Here is a 15852-nt window from a genome sequence, read left to right as displayed (position 1 = left end):
CATGATGTTAAAGGAGCTGAAATTCAAACTATGAAATGGATTTCTAAGTATTAAGCACATGAAGTATATGAAGTACAACGTGTTTGCATCAACACCGATCCTGACCGCAGCCCTGCTGTCATAATCTTTGCAGTTAATGAGAGGACAGCAGAGCTCCACACTGACAGGTCGTGTGAGCAACAAGACCCCGTCAGTGAGCACCACTGACACAAACAGGTCAGCCCTAGGGGATGTGCTGCTCCCCACTGGCTGTATGGGGCTTACAGCATGTACTGGATTAAAGTTCAGGGCCTGTTAGATCAAAATAAACTAATTCGTTTTAGAAAAGGAAGAAATCAGACAATTTCTAATTGCCACCATGCTTCTGGAAGGCACAACAATAGTGCCGAATCTTTGTTGTGTTGGCCTCATTACAAGCAGTGAGTTCAGTTTACAGAATCACACAGAATCACAGAATGACCCGGCTTGGAAGGGACCTCAAGGATCATGTAGTTCCAACCCCCCTGCCTGGCAGGGCCACCAAACATACACCTTTACTAGATCAGGTTGCCCAGAGCCCTGTCCAACCTGGTCTTGAAGAGTTTATGGCAACTGAGTTTAATATATAGACATCCGTACTGTGTGCGAGTGGTTGATGTATCTGCTCTGCTAGATATAGAAGCATAAAGATGCCACGTAATATGAAGACATAGCATGTACTGACCAAAGAAGGAACTGTGAATTCCACTTTGATTTCGCTCTGTGTCCAAGATTCCAGGAGCACGCCCTTCCTGCTCTACCCCGCCGTGTTACAGTAGCCAAAACAACTGCACAAATTAATTGCCAACTACGCTGTTTTTCAAATGAAAGAATTCACCTCACACCACAGTCTCAAAGAAAATCAATTCTGGTGGCAGTGAACTTTCTTAAAACAATGAAACTGTGGAGTATGTTATGCAGAACTAGCATTTCTTGAGGCCAAAGTGAACACAGCAGAATTATGAAGGCATTCCTTTCTCCATTCACAAATCTCTCCCTAAAGAACGTCTCATTGAAAACAGGAATCCACCCTCTGCCTGATGACTCAAGATCCTGAAAAAATAAATGGTTTTGGAGGGTATTTAAAGAAAGACAAAACACCCACACTTCTCTGATTTTTCAAGTCCAGATATTGCAACACTGAGAAACACAATACTGCAAAACATCTTTGCTTATACTTAAAGACTGAGGAGAACATAAAGTTTGTGACAAATAAGCATTATTCCAGAGCTCCACTGTAAAGAACAGAGCATTTAAATTAAGCTTAAAGAATCTTCAAATTGCTCATAAACTTTCAAAGGAAAGAGTAAAGTGCTCGAGACTCAGAAATGAGAACTCAAGAGCTCTGCTTTTCTAAAGCTACCTTAGAGAACTACATACATTTAGTTATGTATTTGTGTAACTTTTTATTTGCCTTCATCCTTCTCCGCATACACAGGCAAGATGAAACAGCTACGAAGTAAAGTATAACGTAACACCGCTGGGAGAGCAGCTCAGCATTGTATAAAAAACTTTGTGCTGATGTTTGGCTGCATCTCTGTATTATGATTTAAAAAATAAGAATTTCAGACAGCTGTGTGCTCTTTCACAATTCAAGACTAGAAATATTTCCATTGTTGCCAAGTCTAAGATGAGGCCTATCTATAGATAGTTCTATAGAACTAGTTTGCTGCTGTGGGAACGCTTCCCACCCTTCAAGCTAACTAGGAGACTTTGGGGAAAATCCATCAAGTTCGATTCACCCGTAATTTTAGTTTTATAAAAGAAAATCCTCACCTTTAGTGTTTGCCCATGAGGAAACAGCAACTGTAATTACAACGGTACAGGCGAAAAAACACAGCTTTAATCAAAATTCCAACAATATTCTGTTCCCACCTCCTCTTTCTAGCATTGCAGTATCAGTACATATTATGAAACAAACTTAACATCTACCTCTACAACACTTTTCCAGAAGTTATGTTTTTACTTATGCAGAAGAGCAGTAGTAGTTTGAGTTTACAGTGCGTTCATTTGGGCTTCTGAAAACATCTTGCAGTCTCAAAATATTCCCGTAACTTAGGCGAGTAGACATTCATTTCACAGAATAATTTGAGAATGAAGAAGGGCATTAGTAACAAGTTAGAAGAAATAAATGTAGACTGAAAAGTCCTAATAGGAAGAGTGCAATTTCATTAAGTATTTCAGGAAATAAACATTACTTTTTCCATAGAAAGCTCAGACATTTAAATACCGACATACACCAATTCCAGATAGGTAGGAAATAAAGCAGTCAACCTTTGTGCGCACTGTAAGCGTAAGCTAACTTTACAGGCAGTAATACACATGTATTAATACTGAATTTGGAAAATTACTGCATTAGTTTTCTGTAATGAATTATGCAGGCTTTTATCCAAAGCTTTGAGAAGTGTTCTGTTTCTACACAAGTAGTTCAAGCGTGAACCTTTTAAGTGTGGTACAGAAAGCAGTTATCCTGAAGGCAAGTTCTCAAAAAACTTCAGCAGACAGGATTCTTTTCTACTATTAAATGCTTACACAGTCCCAATTCCTGGGAGGAACTGGATGTTCACTTCCTCAGCAAGAACAGCTTCTTACACTGTAATTACTTAGATACGAAGAAAATAACTTCATGCTTTTTCCCTTATGCTTCATGTCCATCACTTTGCATCGCTTTGCCAGGCATCTTCCCTTTAACAAGTGGGGCACCATTTCCTTTAAGGCTTTCAAGGAGAACAATAATGGTTTTCAGTTGCCACCTGGGTTAAGATTCATTGATTTTGCAAGTCTAGCCTGAGTTCTAAGTGTCCGTGAATGTGTACTTGGCTTCTTCAGCAGAATCTTTGAATGGAAAAGCATAGAGTTTCTATTAAGTTTTAACTTCCCTGTGGCTTGATCAAAACAGACTACTCCTAATGCTGAGGCATTACATGTTTACTAATCCACAGAGCAACCAAGAATGTTTCAGAATAGAGCTTTCAGTACAAAGCCTGACATTCCCTATAGTCAGTCCTTTTTGGCTGGACACCGAGACCAAGCAAAGGCCTCCTCTGATGTTATCAAAGAATATTCTCTCCTTCCCACCTACTGCCTGCCATCTGTACAGCTGCCCAGAAGAGAAACACATTAAAAAACAGAGATAATGACAAGTGGGACATAAAGGCATTGTAAGACCTGAATAAGCAGATGTTGAAAGTAAAAGAAGTGAAAGGAGGAAAAATACCTTCCTCCTTGACAAGCTAATCAGCATCAAGCTTAAAAGAAAAAACAAACAAACCAAAAAACACTAAAGCACCCACTGCTCGAACCTAACCTGCCCTGGGGACCAAACAGAAGGCAGAGTGTACCAAGATACATTTATGGGGATCAGCCACATGTTCTGATAAAGCGGAAGAAATTTCAGTCTTAATTCCAACTCTGAACAGTGAAAGACTATCCTACCTCTGTTAAAAAATGGTGGTGACTGACAAAATTACCAGCAGGATGGATCATACAGACTCTTTAATTCACTGGGTAGTGAAGTAGCTAAAGCTGGGAAGTTCTGAGATAAGCTGAACTGATTTGATTTTGCAGGAAGGAATTAGAACAAGCTCTGATAATTCCATACCAGATGGAAAAAAAAAAAGAAAGAGGTACCAAGTATTTGGGTGTGACAGTTTTCACAAGCACAGCCAAGATCAGGAGATCATCCATAGTCCACGCATTCCACTTTACATCTGTTAATATTGTTGGATTGCAAAGTCTGCAAAACTACACTTAATACTTCAAGAATGCTCTTCTGCAGATTTCCCTGAAACCAAACAAGTCTGGTTTAATCATCCAGAAAAACCATGTTTTCTCCCGAGATAGATATCTTTTCCTTTAATTCTAACAATGAATTCTTCTTGGAAAGAAGGAAAAGAACAGACAACGTATCCGTAGTTTCCCAAACAAGTCACTGCTGGTCTACTTTTGAAAACATACTTTTCTGTGAGGGAGCCAGTCTTACACTAGGAATTTCAGATCTTCCATGTCCAAAGCAGTAAATGAAGTTTCACTCAGAAACTCTTCCGCCCTAGTACATGTGATGCTATGACAAGAAGCATCTGTGGCATGTACTCATCAGAACACAGAGCGATAAGTACTCCTTTTATCATATGATGATGCACAGTCTGCGCTGCGCAAGAGATCGAGATCAATATTTACTAGCTCTACCAAAACACAAAACATTCAAGTAGTATATAACTGTAATGCAAGCCCTTGCATGGCAATCCAAATTTATTGAACTACTGATGCTAAGTCATACAAAATTGCACCACTTTAATTAAGGCTTTTAGTTTACATTTGGCCACCTCAAAGCAGTTGTAACATTAGGTTGGTCAATTTAAATACTGTGGCTCCCTGTTGGATATACACACAATCTTTACACCCAAACGTTAATGCATACAAAGCAACAAGGCATTGTTAAATAAATCAGCAAAAAGTTAATTACTGCAACTTAGGCCCTGTGACCAATTACACATGATTAAAATTACTTCCCACATTCACATCCACAGTACTCTTCCACCATTTAACATCTCAACCAAAACGTTACACATGTAAAACAATCACTAACAGGCAAAAGTACTAAACCTGTATATTTGGTATTGCAAATACACTTATGCATGAGCAAGCAAGGGAATTCACAGTGAGAATCTACAGCTGCAGAAGCCCGAAAATGATTTACAAAAAATTGTTAAATCATTAAAAAATCGTTTTAAAATATACACTTCTTGTTGTAGACCCCCACTGTACACACAACTATAAACATTGTTCCCTATGTAAACAAGGAAAAGGAAACATACAATAAAAGGTTGAAAAGTCTGGACATTTCCTTCCCAACAGATATTAAAGGCCATGTCTTTAGTCAGACGTTATACTGAAAGGACTCTTAAAGACTAGATCACTGTCTCCACAGGTTTTTCCTAAAATTAAAAAACTATATAGCTGTTATGTTAATCAAAGCGCTTTTGTACAATACCATGATGATGATCCTGTATTTCTTTAAAAAAGTTACAATAAGCTACAAATACCGATGAAGCAAAGTTATCTGGAGTAGTCTATATAGGAGCTCTTTGGACTTTCTTTTATTATGCTAAAATAGTGGTGCTTTTAGGATTTACATTATTGTACTCTCCAATAGAAAGTGGGGATTGTTGAAGTATACAGTACACAGTTTTCATACATGTACAACATTGGTGGATGAACAATGTCTCTTATCAGTAATACTGGATGTAGGCTCTGGTTTTACCAGTTGCATACACTTAGAATATTTATAAGTAAAAATCTCTCGTGACACTGGAAAGTGATTAGAATGTGCAAACTGATGTAGTAGCTTTCATCCATTTCTTAAAGGGTACCACCACAGGAAAGTCCATTTAAGATGTTGGTAGGTTTAATAAAGTTGGAATGCTGGCACTGTTGAATTGGGCAACAGTTCTTCAGACCTGTAACAGCAAAATGAGAAGTTAACCATGATATATAGTTATTACTCTCTAGTTAAGAAAACCAAAGCAGGAGCTAGCAAAGTTCCTAGTGAACATGCTAAGAAAATATCCTGATTGTTTTTCCTCTACTAATATAATCTCTACTGTACATGTAGAGCAACAGATCATCTCAGTGACTGGAATACACATGGTAATCAAAGCTGAACTATTTGGAGAATCAAAGCTCTTAGTCTGAAAGCCCTGTTAAGGAACGGCAATAATTTCTGTTACTTTCAACTAATGCCTCTGGAATCCTCTTGGTTTGTCAAGTCAAGAAAAATCTCTGTCTAAAATAGGGCTTGGAGAGGGAAAGGAGGAAACAAACTGTTCAAGAGTAAGTTGTAGGGAAAAAAACTAACAAAAAAACCCACAACTTACTCCTGGAAATGCTCATTGAAGAGGCAGGCTGAAACTGACATGAGCCTTCAAGAGCATTCTTCAAGCCCAGTTTTAGTTAGGTAGAACATCAGCAAATTGTCAAAGAATGGGAGATTAAATTAATATCAGTAACTCTAGGTCAAATGTTTGGAGGGATACAATGACCCTTCCACCACCCCTTCCCCAGTGCAACCACTGACCATATCACAACCTATAATACATCCATGTAGCCCAAAGAAAACGAGCTAAATTCCTGCAACACCATGAAAATATGAGGATGAGTTTGAAGTGGGTAGTTTGTATACTAAAACATCAAAATTTTAGTGTTTTAATATTAATATTCCTGATAATTGAGCTCTTGCAGTATATTCTATCAGCCTCCAAAAACCAAAAGTTCAGTTTTCAAAAGGTAAGTTTTGGAAGTATCAGGACAAATGTCATTAAAGGGAGTTCCACCAAAACCTTAAAGCTTGAAAAAACTTCTTTGTATCAGTGTGAATAGTAAATCTTGCACAAATTCTGTAGTTCTGACTTTGGAATGGCAAAATTAACATCATAAAAACTTCAAGATACCAGGAATTTTTTATGCAGTTCAGCATGATAGAAGCTACAAGTGTTTTTGTTTGCTTGCTTCGTTTGTTTTTTAAAGTCAAAACACACAAAACTGAAAATGTTAAGCAGGTTTACCTGGCTCAGAGCTACAGTACAGCTATGTATTAAAGTAGCTGACATGATGACTTTTTGCGTGCTTTTCCAGGCACTGGAGTTTTTCTGTTAATTTGTCGCACAAGGTCATAAAAGATCTGTGAATATAAACATCAGTTGGTTAAAGAAATTAAGAAGATTCCCTCACAAATTTAACTCCTCAATCTTATTTACTCAGATACTCAAAGATCTCTGCTAATATGTAACTATCATGAAACTGGAAAGCTAAGCTGCACACTTAACATACGTCTACTTCCTGCTAAAGATATTTGATCTCTGGGTCAAATTTACCTGAAAATAATGCTATGCCACCATGATCAACTAGCATACAATATTACTTGCAATTAACTCAGCAGTCTTTGCAGAACTACAACACTACATTTCCTAGACAGGTAAAGTATAAGACTCTCACACTTTGAGTCTCCTTGGAACTCTTAATTAGACTACAGCTTTGTGGAAAAGCTTGTTTAAGACAAATCTAGGCACTGCAATTAAACAGCAGCTGTTTTGTTCATAATTGACATTGTGTCCATTATTTCTGCATCTCTTAAATCACATCCTCATACTAAAGCTCTCCTAGTAGTTTTGTAGGGCACTGTTTGCAAAGCAGCAAACTATCCAGGAAGGGCTTTTAGCAATTGATGGAAATAAGCTCTAGCTTAATGAACACATAACTTTACTATAGAGTTAAGCAAATACATCTTTAAGAACAACTGAGGAGTTTCCAGAAAATCCTAATTTAATATGCATTACTCATTTTAAAGTCAGCTGTGCATAAAACCACCATGCTCATTTGATTACATGCAAGTCTTGCACAGAGGGCCTTTCAACTTGACTGACATTGCCAATAATATTTTCCAGCAGACACAATGAACTGCAGGGTTTATCATAAAATCCAAGCTGTTCTAGAAAGGTAAACATTAACACTATCTTTTTTTAAATGCTTTTTGCATCAGAGTCTTTATGCTGGTACACCCACTGAATAAGACAGCATATACTATGGCATGCCCTAAAAATGCATAAATACATGTGCTTGATCAGGTGCCTAGATCCTGATAATAAGTAGCATGATACTAGAGGTGGTTTTTTGTGTTTATTTATTGCAGAGCACCTAATTATTTTGCTTCTCCAGTCAGCTACTTTTGAAAACAAATTTGTATCAGCCAATGTAGTATGAGAAGCCTGAACCAAACACAAGTGTTTACCACAAACACCTATAGTTTGAAAACTAATTATATGAAAATTCAACAATTTGAAGAAGTTTTAAGTAAAAGTGAACTACACCCCTTGATATAAATCATCACAGATTTTCAAAATAACAGCATATACTTTTGTCCATTACAATCAATGTTATTTTTGATTTTCTTCTTGACATACAGTAACATTCAGTCAACAAAGCACTGTCTCATCTGCCACTGTTCCATCACACAGGTATCATGCCTTACCTCATTAACATTTATCTTTGATTTTGCAGAGGACTCTAAGAATGCACAATTATTCCATTGCCTTGCTAGGTTCTGACCTTGTTCCTTTCCCACAACTCTTTCATCTTCCAAGTCACACTTATTGCCAACCAGAATCATAGGCACCTAAAAAACAATTCAACATCAGCATAGAAATCATTAATGTCTCTGAAAAGCACGGTGTAAGATACCTGATGCCAGCATAATCAAGTTCTGGTATAGCAGAAACTTAAGCTTCCACCTCTGAGAGGCTTTAAAGTGACTGCATTTTCTCTTGCCTGCCATTTTGCAGGGTACTGGTTGCAAATGGTTGGATTCAGTACAACACTAATTAAGTAAATTTCACATGTACTAAGTGTTCTAATGGGATTTTACTTTCACATGCACAGACATCAACTGTTAAAATTTAAGGCATCAAAAAGTCTACTGATGACTCAGCTACAAGACTTCAATGTTCAAAAATCCTGGCGTGGTTTTGAAGACTGAGAGGAACTTTAAGAAATACAAATCTAAATGAACCTTATAAAATACAACCAAAGAAACCCTATGCTAACCAGAATGAACGTTAGTGTAGAAATTAAGGTTTTAAATGTCCCAGGAATTATTCTGATTTTAGTTCAATCCTGTACAACATTAATACTAAAATAAAAAGGTAGGTTCTGGAAAGAAAAGGTGCGTGAAACTTAAATTCTGCCTCTTTAAGATACATTTGTGATAATGGGTAGTAAATCACTTTGAAATGAAACCCACTGAATATAGGCAAGACCTGGAGATGCACAGGCTTAATAAATTGCAAAGAGCTTTCTATGAGTCACAGTAAACTTCAATGAAATTGAAAAATAGGTTGTGTCTGCCAAGAGCTGAAGCATACATAGATACTTGAAGGAAGGAAGGGATCAAAAATTAATGCAGCTTAAATAAGATGAGCATACTTAAAATGATCATTGCTTATTCCCTTCCTCTGTCTAGTGGCTACAGCATGCAAGATGTTTCTGACTAAAACGGTTTTATAATGTTTGAAATACCTTTCCTCTTAACAATGGAAAAAGTACTCCCTACCACAGTTAAGACTTTTTAATCAGTTACAAATTTGTTTTAGCTTCACTTTATATCTTAATAATGCTAAGGCTGCACACTGAAATTACGTGGAAATAGTATGACCAAACCTGCTCACAAGAACGTTCCAAATATAAAGCCGCAGAACACACAAGTTTGAAGCTCACAATACAGTCTCTGGAAGAATTTAACATTATGCTTTCAAAATACCACAAGCAGTGAGAAGCACTGTAAGCTTTTTAAAACTTTGCCATATAGTAACAGAAGATACAGTTGCTTTAGACATTATTCTCTAGGACTGCAGAAACAAGTTACAAATAGTTTTAAATTAAGCATTTTAAAGGTAGCAATTAAACAATTCTCTTTGCAGAGTACGTAACAAGTTACAATTTTCCTGTTTTACCTCAAGAGTTGCATTTCTTTACCATGCATCTGCTGACTGATTTGTCTCTTATCTAAAGCATGGAACCTATCTCACCAATACACTACAACATCTGCAACGAGAACTCCAGAAGACTAATGAGTTTAGAGGGATGCTTACATCATCAGTGTCTTTGACTCGAAGAATCTGTTCTCTTAGGTCCTGTAAATCATTAAACGTAGACTGTGCTGTGATGGAATATACTAATGCAAAACCTTGTCCATTTTTCATGTATAGGTCTCTCATTGCTGTAAACTGTTCCTGTAATTTAAAAAAAAAGGTACAGAGATTGCATTAAATTTGCACTTCCTTACGCAAACTACCATATACTTCAGGTTACAAATATTTTACAAGCATGATACATTTGTGCTCTCCTGTTTTTAAACTAATATTTTACTGTTTTACTGTATGCACTGAATGAAGCCACTTCTAAATAAATCCCTAGCTAGGAACATTATATAGGCCGTTTGTACAGCATCTAATTATTGCCAAGGGCTATAGCACCGACAAAAAAGAAGTCATCCCAGAACCTGAAATAATTTCAAAAGAGAGAACAAGTACAGCAGAAACACAGTGTAGTCTGTAGATTACAAATGTTGCATTCCTCCTGAATCCCTTTTATATCAACTCTTTCCTGTCTCCTGTTTGGTCTTTAAAATACATTGCAAAGGAACTGAATCCCTTGTCAATCTCCATTTTATATTCCAGACACTTCCTATGCTAAATCCTACTTTCATTTTCAGGGAGGCTGAACAGAGGATAGAGATGCTCAATAGACTTGTCACACTTTATCTAGACTTTGGTGAAAACGACATTGCATATAGAGACTCACTGGTACCCAACACAGCAGCAGCATTACGACTTCTCCCTGACTGGAAGCTCTCACTAGTGTAACTGGAATAGCATTTGCCTTACCTTGGTGGCTTAGCTATCTTGTTATCCATCAATCACTCATCAGGTCTCTCATGTTATCTTATTACTACATTCCAGGAGTTCATCAACTGAAAGTACATGATCTCAAACTACAACTGTATTCCAATCTGACTACTCCAGGTCATGTAGTTCTTTCTAGTGGAGCATAACTAAGTGTAATAGGATTTATGAGGCTAAATAATGGAAACATTTCAAAGTTCTGTCTGTTTGTATGTCTTTAGTTCTAAAATCCAGTGAGATTTTTTTTGGAGGGGTGGGGCTTAATTTTTTATGCAATTCCTTCAAACTTCTGGTTTCTTTTATAAGTCCACCCCTTTCATGGGTCCCATGCATGGAACACGTTAATTAAGACCTTATTATACCTCCACTTTTGTGATTAGAGGCAAGCACTAATGCAAAACAGTGCCATTGTTTTCTAAATTACATTAGATATTTAGGTAATAAATCTGCAGCTGCAGTGGTGAAGTCAGTTTATGTTTCATATGCGATACCAAATATCCCCATACTAAACACAGACAAGTTTTCTTCTACATCTGTACCACATACTACATGTGAGATGAGAAGCATAACCTATTACAAGAATACCCACTCAATCTTTCTGTAGTTTTACACTACCCTACTCTGCTTTGCAGTTTACATAGATGATTATGGGATCTGATTGCTATCATAGTTCCAAAAACACATACTATACTCCAAGGGACATTCACTGGAATCAATGAGAAAAATGGCTGGTTTCAGCGTATTTTAGAACAAGACAGGAAAAAAAAACTCTGACTAGTACACAGCGGGTAAACATAAACCCTATGCTTTGAGTCCCCATAAGCTGACTAGAGAGATACTATTTCTATCCTCATGTCAGGAGTCCATCTCAGACACAACAGAAAAGTGAAAGAAGAAGAAAGTACGTACTTTCTACAGCAACAGAAATCAAAGCCAAGTAACCACGGGGCCTAAACTTGCCTCTGGACACTGTAAATTTAAAACAGCAGCAGAATAATTTTTAAAAGTGCTCCATCTGATATTTCTCCTATGACAGAACATTGGATCACAGGAAACTTGCAATTTGTTTTCCGTTGCAACACTCAAGCGCTGAGAGCAAAACTTCTGTTGAAGAACAACTTACATCCAATGTATCGACCACAGTTACTCTTTTGCAAGCAAGGAAGGAAACCTGTCATCATTTATATCCTTACAGTTTTTGAAAGCTTTAACACTGTACAGCAGAACTTAGGAGAATTGGTTTTACTTACTGTTCCCGCAGTATCTAAGATTTCAAGCATACACTGTTGCGCATCTACTTCAACTTGCTGTCAAGAGAAACAGAAGTGGTTAGAGTGCTTCCTCTTGTAATTCTTCTCTTTAAAACTACTAGTAATGTGTGACTTTATGAAGATTCATCATGCATAAAGCAACATAGTGGCTTAAGAAGTTTATATGGATATACGCTCTGAAACCAGCAGGAAGCAGCCTTCCAAAGAGCCCCAGTGACATTTTCAAAAGCAGCTTCAGCAGCCAAGTACCACTCTGCAAAGTGATGAAGAATTTCTGATTATTAAAAAGGAAGGTTGCTAAATTTGTAATATCAGCAACAAGCACAGCTGATTTCTGTGCGTTCCAAGGGATCATTCACAGACTGAAAGAAAAGTACAGGTGAATGCTACAAATCTGAACTGGCACACTAATGCTCATTCAACAGCAATATAAATCACAAAGAGAGTAAGTGGTATGTAGCACATAACACACAAAGCAAGCCACTAAGAAGAGTTTCACAAAATTAAGCCTTTAGTGACACTAATTAGGAAATGGAACCAGCTTTTAAAATACTACGTATGTATAAAAAGGCAGATCCATTTCTGCACCCTTTTCAGAGTTCCTCTGTCCAGCTTCTACTAATAAAAACAACAAAACAAAAACAAGAGGGGCTGCGAGGGCAGCAGGACACACAAGTGCCCTCAAATGGTTTCAGGCAGGTTGCCCACACTTTTTTCTTTGCACATGCGCACAAAATTCAAGCCTTTCTTTTGTAAGTAGATTAGAAGAACTTCAGGGAGGAAAAAGTTATTTCCACTCCTCTCACACTTCCCTCGTGTTCCCCAGGGATGGAAAATTCCTTCAACAGTCACTATTTCAGCATAGACTGCTGACAAAGAAAGTCAGCTAATTAAGCAGCATCTATTCCCTTCACGAATAAATATTTGGGGAGTAGAACAAGACTGACTTAAGCCTTCATGCTCAGTTATTCTATTCATGCTCAGTTTATTTCTACTCAGACAAAGTTCTTTGAGCTGCATTCTCTCAACTTCAAATACTTTAAATTTCACATTAACAGTGCAGAAGACATGGAGGTACTGAAGCAGGTCCAGAGAAGGGCAACAAGGCTTGTGAAGGGCTTGGAAAATCAGCCCTATGAGGAGAGGCTGAGGGAGCTGGGGCTGCTCAGTCTGGGGAAAAGGAGGCTGAGTGGAGACCTTATTGCTCTCTTCCAGTATCTGAAAGGTGCTTACAATGAGAGTGGGACAAGTCTGTTCTCACTGGTGACAAGTGACAGGACGAGGGGAAATGGCCTCAAGTTGCACCAAGGTAAGTTTAGGTTGGACGTTAGGAAACACTTCTTTACTGAAAGGGTAGTTAAGCACTGGAATAGGCTCCCAGGGAGGTGATTGAGTCACTGTCCCTGGATGTGTTTAAGAGCCGTTTGGATGTGGTGCTCAAAGATATGATTTAGTAGAGGGTTGTTAGAGTTAGGGCACTATGGTTAGGCTGCGGTTGGACTTTATGATCTTCAAGGTCTTTTCCAACCTGGGTAATTCTATGAATCTATGAATCACAACTGCCCAACAAATGTATTTTAAAGTCACCCAAGAAGCAGGTTAGAATACTAACTAGAGTGAGGAAAATAACATCATAGAGTGTCATCCACACTTGAGCAAGATTTCATCTGACTGATTTGAAAAGAAAAATACAAACATATTCCTCTGTTTCAGGACCAAAACTGAAATAAATATTGAGAGATCACTGCTTAAAAAAAAAAACAAAAAACCCCCCCCCAAAAAAAAACCCCAAAAAACCCACCACAAAACATTGTCAAACGACAAAGTTTCTTGAGACAACTTTTTCAGCCTCCACAGAAACAGTCTTTAGATAAAACCAACCAGAAAACATCACAAATTCAATGTGATGTGAAGAGTGTGAACCTATAATAAAGGAAACATTTCACTTTAATACAGTTTGTGTATATTTATGGTGTCATTTATTGTAAGCCTTTGCTGGGTCAGACTCACTAAATATTATGATTCCACAATTCCTGCTTTTCTATCATAAGAAAAAAACGTTGCTACATAATGTTTTGGGCTATTTTTGCTAGCATTATCTCTTTAATAAGACTTCTGTATGCTGAAAATACTCTGAGCATATGGGCTTTCAGACAGAGCTAGATCTCTGTGAGGTCAAAGAAAACAAGAGTGAAATTATTGTTTTCCTAATTCCTCTTCTGTTCAGAAGAGACTTCAATAATACACACTGCAAAGGCTGCTAATGCAGTCTCTTTATTCCACTATAAACACTGCTCCAGAACTGAAACAGGAGACCCTGCTCAGTCCATCCCTATCTATGGTTTGTGCATCCTGCCTTCCTTGTATAGACACCAGTATTTCTGCGGTCCCCCACAGTGAGCTGCATCAGAGAATCAACACATTTGGAAAGTAAGTCAGCTGAAAAATGAAAAACATTAAGAAACTGACACTGATCTGCTTCATTAAACAGTTAACTCTTTTGTGAGTATTCTAGATATACACAGTCTCAGCTGGGAATATTAATCATGGTCTCAGCTGAGACTGAAAAATGAGCAATATGGAGAATTGAAGGTGATGCATGCGGAGTCAGACCTTTCAGCCTGTCATGCTGTGGATGAGAAGAGAAACTAACAGGTCATTGTTTGTTTACTTTTGATACGTTTCTGTCAACTTATTAATAACACAACAACCCATGTAATGGAACCAGATCAAGCGTATCAGTGAAACTGAACATAGTACATTGCCTCTTACATTCTGAAGGTGAGCCTGAATTTGGGTTTAGTACATTTTCTTAGTAGCAAACAAGTTTAAAAACTCTGGAATCCAGGTCAAAGTCTACCTGTAGATCCTAACTCAATACACAGCTGCACATACATATGCATGTAAACTCATATAGGAAAATAATGAAAAAATAGAAGAGATAGCATGTGAGTAAGCATGAAATTACACATTTACCTATAACATATTTTTTTAGTATTTCAGTGTTCCTAATTCCAACAATAAAATGACCACTTTTTCCTGACTAGCTAGTCGGGCATTATGCTTAAACATTAAAAAGCTAGTGTTGCATTACTCCTTTCAGGCATGCTTTTTAAAAGCACCTTTACATTTTGAACTTCAGTTATCAGATAGTATGCAATGTTACCAAGCATCCTCTTTTTAAAATAAAAGCTCGAATCACAGAATGACACGGGTTGGAAGAGACCTCAAGGGTCATGAAGCTCCAACCCCCCTGCCTGGCAGGGCCAACAAACTTCCACATTTACTAGACCAGGCTGCTCGGGGCCTCATCCAACCTGGCCTTGAACACCTCCAGGGACGGGGCATCCACAACCTCCCTGGGCAGCCTGTTCCAGCACCTCACTACTCACCTAGTAAAGAACTTCCCCTTGACATCCAACCTAAATCTTCCCTCTTTCATCTTAATACAATTTCCCCTTGTCTTGCTATTATCAGCCCTTTCAAAGAGCTTACACATCTCCTGATTATAGGTTCCCTTCAGGTATTGAAAGGCTGCAATGAGGTCACCCCGCAACCTTCTCTTCTCCAGGCTGAACAAACCCAACTCCCTCAGCCTGTCCTCATAGGGGAGGTGCTCCAGCCCCTGATCATCTTCGTGGCCCTCCTCTGGACCCTTTCCAACAGCTCTATGTCTTTCTTGTACTGAGGGCTCCATACCTGAACACAGTACAACAGATGGGGCCTCACAAGAGCAGAGTAGAGAGGGACAATCACCTCCCTACCCCTGCTGGCCACCCCTCCCCTGATGGAGCCCAGGATCCCATTCGCTTTCCAAGCTAATAACTTGTCAACATCTACAGCAGCCTGAAGTACCTAAGTTTCTTAAGCATAAGAGAGTTTTTACACTTACCTTTCTGTAGGAGTCTTCTATCGTAGGATCGTATTTTTCAACAAATATGCCTTGAACAAACTGTACAGTCTGCAACACAAAGGTTCTTTTAAGATCCCTCTTGTATAACGTATGATGCATACAAAAAGGTAAAAACTACTGTTCTAGGTATATATTCAGTTATCTGCTGCATTGTGGAAAGCACACTAAGTGACAGACAAGTATAAATTAAGTGAAA

The 15852-nt window shown here is 38.0% G+C and overlaps 1 protein-coding gene across 2 annotated transcripts in view; it reads right to left on the bottom strand.

Moving 5' to 3' along the window:
* Positions 1-4233: 4233 nt before the first annotated feature.
* The window catches only part of RAP1B (RAP1B, member of RAS oncogene family), a 29316-nt gene continuing 17697 nt past the window's right edge, over positions 4234-15852 (bottom strand). For both annotated transcript variants that reach the window (XM_015856296.3, XM_085514869.1), the window contains exons 3-8: positions 15636-15704; positions 11723-11779; positions 9660-9800; positions 8045-8188; positions 6582-6697; positions 4234-5477 (exon numbers count right to left, since the gene is read on the bottom strand). In XM_015856296.3, the coding sequence (XP_015711782.1) occupies positions 6611-6697; positions 8045-8188; positions 9660-9800; positions 11723-11779; positions 15636-15704 (498 nt within the window). In that variant the 3' untranslated portion in view covers positions 4234-5477; positions 6582-6610. The remainder of the gene's footprint in view (positions 5478-6581; positions 6698-8044; positions 8189-9659; positions 9801-11722; positions 11780-15635; positions 15705-15852) is intronic.

This window comes from Coturnix japonica, chromosome 1 (genome assembly GCF_054131305.1).
Source record: "Coturnix japonica strain WE chromosome 1, WE-NBRP24, whole genome shotgun sequence".
NCBI lineage: Eukaryota > Metazoa > Chordata > Aves > Galliformes > Phasianidae > Coturnix > Coturnix japonica.
The sequence above is the reverse complement of the archived record's forward strand: the minus strand, read 5'-3'. Positions and strand labels throughout refer to the sequence as shown.